Raw genomic sequence first — 9,523 nt, 5'->3', positions numbered from 1 at the left:
CCTAAAGAAGTGAAATGTGTCGACTCATGAGGATTGTTTGTTATGCAATTTGCATTCTGGTACAATAACACCCCATATATTTAGAGTGTATCCATTTGATATGCTGTTGGTCTTAGAATTATGCGCATTGAGCATTGCTTTTATGTCCCACTTTTCTTGTAAATTTTCTATGTTAATAAACCGTAGATTTAATAAAAAAATATATATATTTTTACTATAACTCTTGCCAGTATAGACCGACTCAAATTCCTTTTTTCCTTTGTACATATACATTATGTGTTACAGATGTGGCAGTGGAAGTTTTATTTCCGGAGTTGAAAATGATGGCAGGGAACTCTGTCGGAGCATCCAAGGCATAGGAAACCAGAGGATGACTTGGCTCACCAGGCTCCAACTAGAACTATAATATCACTATATAGTGTGCTGGTATTTTAGTAAATACATTCAGAACCTACACTCTTCAAAACAAGAATTTACAAGGCAAGTATAAAAAAAAAAAAACACACAAAATAAAATATAACGTATTATAGAGAAAAAGTCCTGTGTGTACAACAGCCAGAAATAAATCTGCATGTTCATAAAGACTTACTGGCCATTGCGTTACCCAGATGTGTAACAGTGGTGATACGTACTGAACTGAGTCAGTGTTCCTGAGCACTGCAGCACATCTTACACAGTGGTTTGAAGAGGAAGGAGGAGGGCACACATAGCCAAAAAGCAGAAGGAACCGAGTGCAATGGCAGCTGTAAAAGTGCAGACACCTTTACACGGACACTCCGAGGAGTTGCCACCAAGACACCTGCCTACAGGCTCCACTATAGCCTGCAACCCAGAAGGGGGTGAGAAACCCTGTGCAGAATGCAAAGAGGACAGGTGCACTTTGTGGTGTAAGGGTCTCCAAGTCAAGGCAAGCATCTAATAAAGATTCCTGGCACTTTGCCCTCAATTAATGGTCTATTGGTGCCCACATGCTGGTAAGTGAACCTTAAGATATGCTTTTGGGGGAAAAAATAAATGTCATATTCAAAGAAACAGCTTGCTAAATGTGAGAAAGCTTTTTGTGACCAATATATTTTTTATTAAACATTGCAGATTGTAAATTTCTCACTGAATTGATTTCTACATCTTCTCTGGGAAAACTGTTGCAATTTGCTGAATACTAAGATAATGTAATTTAATTGAAGGATTCCCAAAATGTAATTTAATGATTCCATAATGGTCATCTGTGACTGATCATATTCAGAAAGAATGGCTGAATTACAGTATAGTTAATTTATTTTTCCGTATAATAATAAATAAATAATTTTCAGAAATTAAAATTTCTGCAAGCTAAAAAAAAAATCACTGCAGCGAGCAGAATATCTATAATGCATTGTTATAAACCACTGATTGAATTTGTGTTTGCATTAATAAAAGCACATCATTTTTATTGTTTTCTGGATTTTTTTTGTTTTTATTTTATAAATTATACTCTAAACTACTCAGTTAGAATGGGTTTTTGATAAGGAATCTAGAATTGTTAAAAATGTTAAACTGTAAAATGGTTGAACTGTTCATCCATGCTTAAATTAATAATTTTTAACGCCACTTTTGTTGAGAAAAAAAAAGAAAAAGCACAACATACCCCTCTGCATGTTTTATGTACATTGCAAAGACTTTAACAAACTTTTTAGCAGAGTCCTACCTTATGTTATTCTGAAGAAATCACTGTTTGTTTCTCTGTGCCCCTGTGCTCAATGAATCTAATGGGGAGTGGTTTCATAATTATCCACCAGCTGCTGGACCTGCAGGGCTCTAATGAGGAAAATTGCAGGGTTTGCATCCCCTTATGCCACGTACACACGATCAGGATTTCCGACAACAAATGTGCGATGTGAGCTTTTGGTCGTATATTCCATCGGACATTTGCTGTCGGAATTTCCGACAACAAATGTTTGAGAGCTGGTTCTCAATTTTTCCAACAACAAAATTCTGATCGTCTGTAAGCAATTCCGACGCACAAAAATCCTACCCATGCTCGGAATCATTGAACTTGACTACTTGACTACTCGGCTCGTCGTAGTGTTGTACGTGACCGCGTTCTTGACATTCGGAATATCCGACAACATTTCTGTGACCGTGTGTGTGCAACACAAGTTTGAGCCAACATCCCGTTTGAAAAAGAAATCCACCGTTTTGTTGTTGGAATGTCCGATCTTGTGTACGCGGTATTAGACGTGATTTCCTATTGGGAGTATCTCACCAAAAATTACAAACATTTTTTTTTGTTTGCAGGGGATGCCAAAAATCTGACTTGTATCTTTGTGCAGACTTCTGGGAAAATCAGTCAGCCAATCACACAAGCAGGAAAGTGGAGTTACCCTTTAAAGCAGAGGTCCCACGAAAAAAAAAATATTAAAAGCCAGCAGCTACAAATACTGCAGCTGCTGACTTTTAATAAATGGACACTTACCTGTCCAGCACGCCCACGATGTCAGCAGCAGAAGACGAGCAATCGATCGTCTCTCTGCTTCCCCCGCCATCATCCTCGGTGAGGGAATCAGGAAGTGAAGCCTTGCGGCTTCACTGCCCGGTTGCCTACTGCGCGAGTAGCGCGGCTCGTTCCCAGTGGTCCCCGCTGTCTCCTGGGACCATTGTGTTTCCCAGAAGGCAGCGGGGGGTGGTTAGTGGAGTGCCTCATGGGAAATGTAGTTCCACAACAGCTGGAGGGCTACTAGTTGCCTACCCCTGCTCTACAATATAAAATAAAATATCCAACAAGAAGAGTGGGAGCCGTTCAAAATAGTAACAATAGGTGTTTAGACATAGTTACTGAGCATAAAGATTGCACCAATAAGTTCCCTGAGAAAGAAGAAATATCTACTCTACTAAACAATGAAAAGTCACTTATAGGTGGACTGGCCCTTTAATATTCCCCCTAGGTCTGTTGTAGAACTGCAAATTTTATTATAAATGATGGCTGGAAACTATAAAATGATTTACTCTGAAAACTGTACAAAATGTTTAGATGCGGTTCACACTGGGGCGACACGTCAGGCGGCTCAGCCGCCTGACGAGTTACGTCCCATTGAATGCAATGGAACAGTTCTAATAGGAGCGACGCAAGTCGCTCCGACTTAGAAAAAAGGTTCCTGTAGTATGTCGGGGGCGGCTCTGGGCGACCTGCATTGACTTCTATACAGAGATGTTTTGAAAATCGCCTCTGAAGTCGTCCTCAGGACGCCTTGCAGAGTCGCCCCCAAGTCGTGCCGCTGCAGTGTGAATCGACTCTTAGAGTATCATCGATTGATAAAGACATTCTAACCATTAATGGGCTTTGAAATGTTTGGTCTGAAACAAAACCACGGGCAGACATGGTGCCCCTTTAACCCCTGCACTCTAGGCATGCTTACCTTGCACTGCATGAAAATTTGAGTTAGAAGTGTGTACGTTTCTGAATCAGCTGGAAATCACTGCTCACTCCTCACACCTCTGATTCGATTGCATTTTTCTCATTTGTTTTGAATTATTTGCTTTGCACGTGTGCAATGCCGCGTACACACGATCGGTAATTCTGGCCAGAAAACCGTGGATTTTTTTCAGACGGAATTTTGGCTAAAACTTGTGTTGCATAGACACGGTCACACAAAATTCCGACCGCCAAAAACGCAGTGACATGCAATACTATAAACAAACCGAAAAAAATGAAGTTGAAAAAATGATTCTCAGCATGCGTTGAATTGTTTTTTTTGCGCGTCGGAATTGCATACAGAGGATCGGAATTTCCAACAAGAACTTTTGCCGTCAGAAAGTTTGAGAACCAGCTCTCAAATTTTTGCTGTTGTAAATTCTGACAGGAAAATGTCCGATGGGGCCTACACACGGTCGCAATTTCTCAGTTTTAGTTTTCAAAGAGTGAGTAAGAATAAGGCGCCTTTCACACGGATGGCTGTTTTTCCGCAGCTAAAAGCATGTAAATGTTCTGTGAAATTCAAGGCTCCAGGCACTGCAAGTAGCTGCATTTGTACATTGCGATTGCATGCGGCCGCAATTTGCTGCTGTAGTCAGTGATGCCTTTTTATTTTTTTTGATTATGATGTGCTTTCTGTTCTTTTTTTTTTCTCACGCTGCTATCCGCAGTTGACACAAAAGACTGCGATTACCTGCGGTTATGTGCATATAGCTGCGCTAAATCGCACCTGGACACATTCAATTCTATTTTTTCTATTCGCACCAAACAGCATGTAACAAAATCGCAGATAAACGCTGTGTGTGAATGGGGCCATAGGAAAGCATTTGTGTGCTTTTAGCTGCGGTAGAAAACTAGAAAATCCGCAGCTAAAAGCACCATTCTATCCGTCCGTGTGAAAGGGGCCCAAGAATATCTCAAAGGGGAGATGTTTACTTGCTTCCTGTCCCATTGGCACCAGGAGAAGAAATGAGAAGGTGTGGTTGTTCCCAGAATAGGAAAAGCAGAAGAGCATCAAAAACATTATATATATATATTAGTCCTGTCAGTTAAACGCGTTATTAATGGCGTTAACACAAACCCATTTTAACGCCGTCAATTTTTTTATCGCGCGATTAAGGAGGTTCACCCTTTAAAACATTTTTTTTTTTGTCAGCACGTACCTCTTAATCCCGATTTTCACCTGACGGCGATCCCGCGGGAGTGGGCGTTCCCAAGCACTGCCTGTGATTGACAGGCTTCCGAACGGCGCATACTGCGCGTCACAGGTTGCCGGAAAAACCCGAACGTCGGTGCGGCTCTATACGGCGCATGCGCACCGACGTTCGGGTTCTGTCGGCAACCTGTGACGCGCAGTATGCGCCGTTCGGAAGCCTGTCAATCACAGGCAGTGCTTGGGAACGCCCACTCCCATGGGATCGCTGTCAGGTGAAAATCGGGATTAAGAGGTACGTGCTGACAAAAAAAAAAATGATTTAATCGTGATTAAAAACCTTTCTCACTCTCTACAAAATTAATAGAGTGAGCTCTGGTGAAAAGTTGGCTTTGGTTAGGGTTGAGCTTAATTAGAACCCTTTCACACTGAGGGCGTTTTGCAGGCACTATAGCATTAAAAATAGCGCCTGCAATCTGCCCTAAAACAGCTGCTCTATTGTCTCCAGTGTCAAAAGCCAGAGGGTTTTCACACTGGAGCCACGCAAATCCGACGTTAAAATAGCTGCATTTTACCGCTATTTTACCGCCGACGCTATTGGCAGCACCAGTGTGAATAGGGTTCTCAGGGTTCAGACGAACCATTAATAGTTTAGGTAAAGAGTAACGATTTACTGGAAGATTAGGCTTAGAGCGACACTAAAGTAAAAATTAAAAAACAAATAAAATAACAAAACATGTTATACTTACCTCCACTGCGTGGCTCGTTTTGCACACAGTGGCCCCCGATCCACATCTTCTGGGGTCCCTCGGTGGCTGTCATGGCTCCACCTCCGCAAGAGCTTTCCACCTTCATGCAAGCAAGCTCGCATGGTGGAAAGCTCTTGCGGGCACGCTCCCATGATACAGCGATGGGCATAGCCACCGACTGTATCACTCGGCCCCGCCCCCCGTTGCACCGCGTCATTGGATGTGATTGACAGCAGCGCCAGCCAATGGCTGCGCTGCTATTAATCCGTCCATCCTAGCCAATCAACGGCCAGGCTGGGAAACGAAGAGGATGACAGGGACAAGCGTAGGACTTTCGATGGGGAAGGTAAGTAAAACGGGCCACAGGGGAAGGGGAGGGAGGGCGGTGCTGTCGGATGTTTTTTCACCTTAATGCATAGGATGCATTAAGGTGAAAAAACATTTACCTTTACAACCCCTTTAAACTGGAAATCCAACCTTTGTATAGTGGTGGAGGGCAGAACACCTGTAAGATTTTTTGTGTGCGTCTCTCTCTGTTCATGCTTACTTTTGTCCTGGAAACAAAACAAGAACGCAATATGAAAATATCACCAATAGAGTCCCTAAGAAATCTTATTTTGGGTAAGAATATTATTTCGTATGATCATTAGTACCATCTAGTGGCCATAACGCAGTATTTTTGCCTGATTGAGGCATTTCAGGGAAATACGGCATTATTTAGTGACATGGCACTGACAATCCTAAAAAATTATCCGAATTACACAAACTACAGCTATGCAATATTTTCCTTGGTATACAGATTTGGCTTCTCTTTGTCCACAGGCACCAACTCTAAATTATTTTCTAAAGAGCCTACATGCTCAAACCCGACCCTTTTATAGTACTACCATAATAATATATTTAAAGAATTTTGAGGGGGGGGGGGGTTGTCTTACTCTTTTGCAACCTGTCATTCGTTTTGAACTCCAGTCAGCAGAGTCAGAACTCCAGGTCTGCATACAAGCTTCAGGTAAGTGATTTAGAAAGCACTAACCCCTGCAATTGCCTTTTGTGCTAGCCACCTGGCCGTCACACCGATCAATCATTGTTTTTTGTACAAAGGGTCTGATCAATCATTTTTAAGTGGATGACTCAAAAGAATCCTGCAGATGAGGACATTTCAAATGTGGGCATTCAAAATATTCTGCTGTTATACAAAAGGTTGGTTACTGTACAGAGTTGTCTAATGAAGATCTTCTCTCTCCACAGCAACATCACAATGGTGTTACCAATGCCCAAAATGCACAGGCTACGAAATTATATGGCTCTAGGCAGCATCTTTGTGCTGCTAGGTCTAGGATGGAATATACAATATGTACTTTTTACTTCTGGTTCTCAACAAGCCATGACTACCTCACAGGACGTTTACACCACAGTACTTATTTGGCACTGGCCTTTCCACCATCCTCTGAACATCTCAGGAGACGTTTGCTTAGACCTCTATAACATCAAGAACTGCAGATTGACAGATAATAGGGACAAGCTGAACCTTAGTCATGTGGTGGTCTTTCACCATAGGGAATTAAATAACAAAGGCCATTATATGCCCACTGACCCAAGGAACCATGCACAAATGTGGGTTTGGGCAAATCTAGAGTCTCCATCCCACACCAAAAACCTTGGCAAATGGAACAACGTGTTCAACTGGACCTTGACTTACAGAGAGGATTCAGACATCTTCATGCCTTATGGGCAGTTGGTTCCAAAACTACACATGCAATTTAATACCTCTACTAAAACGAGCCTGTTGACCTGGGCTGTTAGTAATTATCACCAAACTCAAAAACGGGTGCAATTCTTCAAGGAGTTTTCAAAATACCTCAACGTGGATGTGTATGGAAAAGCCAGTAAAAAGCCACTGGGTTCATCATGCCTTCTTCCCACCATATCCCATTACTACTTCTACCTCGCCTTGGAGAATTCAGTCCATAAAGACTACATCACCGAGAAACTTTGGAAAAACTCCTTCCTAGCTGGATCCGTCCCTGTAGTGCTGGGCCCACCACGAGAAAACTATGAGAAATTCATACCTGCAGACTCTTTTATTCATGTCTCTGACTTCCCATTAGCCAAAGATCTAGCAGATTTTTTAAAGTCCATGAACATAGAGCGTTACGAACGATACTTTCGCTGGCGGCAGGAGTATGGTGTAAAGATATACAATGATTGGAGAGAGAGATTTTGTATGATCTGTTCCAGATATCCTCATCTGTCCAAGGATAAAGTCTATTCTAATTTAGAAAGCTGGTTTATAGGCAATAGTTAAGGGAGGCTGGTCCACTTTGAAGTTTGTCCAGCTCACCAACAGAAAAAGTTATGTCAAAGAAAAGGTACTGTTCATAACAACCCACCTCCTTTAGATAATTTAAGCCTGGATCTGATTGGTTGCTACAGTGGTACTAAAGTCTAAATGTGTCTAACATTAAAGTAAACCTATAGGCAAAACATCCCCCCCCCCCCCCATTTTGGATAGAATAAGGGAGACTTATAACCCGTCAGATTTTTTTTCGTCATCTTGTGAGATTTTCCTTAGCTTGCTGTCCCATAGCCAAATAGGAAGTGAGAGGAAATCCCTGCAAATTAACCACTTGACCACCAGGCACGTAAACCCACTTAATAACCAGACCAATTTTCAGCTTTCGGTGCTCTCACAATTTGAATGACAATTACTTAGTCATGCAACATTGTACCCAAATGAAATTTTCGTCCTTTTTTTCACACAAATAGAGCTTTCCTAGAGCTTTGCGCAAAGGAGCCATTCTGCCAACGTATATCTACTGGTGGCGGTCGGCAAGTGGTTAATGGGGGGCACGGACAGCAATAAAAACTGACAGGTGTTCTTATCCCTCTCCACTCTATACAAAAAAAAAAAAAAAGGGGGGTTTTGCCTTTAGTTATATACATTCTCTGTGTTAAGAGGTAAAAAAAAATCCACACTACCTGCCCTACCCCCTCTGTCTCTATAGACTTGCCTTGCTCAATGTCGCCACTCCAGAATAAAAATATAAGTGTGCATCAAAATCACAGATAAAAAGAACTGACATACATAGATTTGAGATTTTGAAATATAGAAGAGTGATAGGAAAAAGGGATTAATCAAGCCCCCCCCCCCTTTTTTATTGCTTGTTATTTTTTTTCACCTGGAAGTAAAGTGAACTCTACTTGTTTTGTTGACCAAACTGGGACAGAAAGTGATAGACACTCCAAAAGGATAGTGAAGTAAAGGGAACAATGTTTACATACTATGGATTTATGCGTGTGTGTGTGTGGGATCGTTAGCACACGGCTTTCGAGAGCCAATCATGTCAGTTCCTGTGAAATTATCTAGAGACAAATATGAAATTGTTTCTCGTACAATACCAGAACAAACGATTTTCGTTTAACCACTTGATGATGCACGTGCTAGTAGCCGATAAGATGGCTACAGCGCAGCTTAAAAGCCGGTTCTGCACGGTGGCACTCTCTGTGATCGCCAAGTCCTGGACTAGATTGGGTAAAGGACCAATCACAGTGGGCCCTTTACCACGTGAATAATCTGTCAGCTGATAAGCCAATGACAGCTGATCACAGAAGTAAAACAGAAGCCAGTTATCGCTTTTTTTCCCCCCTCACACTGTCAGCGTGAAGAAAATAAGTGCCCACCCATTAGTGCCCACCAGTGTTTCTAATCAGTGCCCTCCAGAGAAGCTTTTCAGTGCCCACCATGCCATCTATCATTCCCATCAGTACCCGCTATTCAGTGCCACGTATCAGTGCCCTCCAGTGCCTCAACAGTGTCACCTATCAGTACCGCCTATCAGTGCCACCTCTCTTTGCCCACCATGCCACCTCATTAGTGCCCCTATCAGTGCACATCCCGTTTGCAAAATTTATAACAGAATATGAAAAACCTTTATAGTTTTTTTTTTCTAAATTTTTATATTTTTTTGCTTGTTTAGCAAAAAATAAAAAAAAACGATGGCGATTAAATGCCACCAAAAGAAAGCTACAATTGTGTGATACAAATGCAAAAAAATATTTTTTTTTTCGTCTGGATTTATTTTATTATTAAATAAATAAAATATTGGAAGACCAAGATAAGGGATGCTTGGAAATTAGATATTTTATAATAAAAACACATCACTTCCGAAGCTG

At 41.7% G+C, this 9,523-nt stretch overlaps 1 protein-coding gene across 1 annotated transcript; it reads left to right on the top strand.

Moving 5' to 3' along the window:
* The first annotated feature begins 511 nt into the window (after nt 1-511).
* On the top strand, nt 512-7,974 carry FUT7 (fucosyltransferase 7). Its single transcript, XM_040325159.1, has 2 exons — nt 512-974; nt 6,599-7,974. Exon 2 carries the CDS (start codon nt 6,609-6,611, stop codon nt 7,653-7,655), a length of 1,047 nt encoding a protein of 348 aa, XP_040181093.1. The 5' UTR covers nt 512-974; nt 6,599-6,608; the 3' UTR covers nt 7,656-7,974.
* Nucleotides 7,975-9,523: the final 1,549 nt, after the last annotated feature.

The sequence above is a fragment of the Rana temporaria genome, chromosome 9 (assembly GCF_905171775.1).
Source record: "Rana temporaria chromosome 9, aRanTem1.1, whole genome shotgun sequence".
NCBI classification, from domain to species: domain Eukaryota; kingdom Metazoa; phylum Chordata; class Amphibia; order Anura; family Ranidae; genus Rana; species Rana temporaria.
This window is presented reverse-complemented; position numbering and strand designations above follow the sequence as displayed.

What these genes read in the sequence shown, in the direction of transcription:
- FUT7 (XM_040325159.1), top strand. Translation starts at nt 6,609, where the DNA reads ATGGTGTTACCAATGCCCAAAATGCACAGGCTACGAAATTATATGGCT.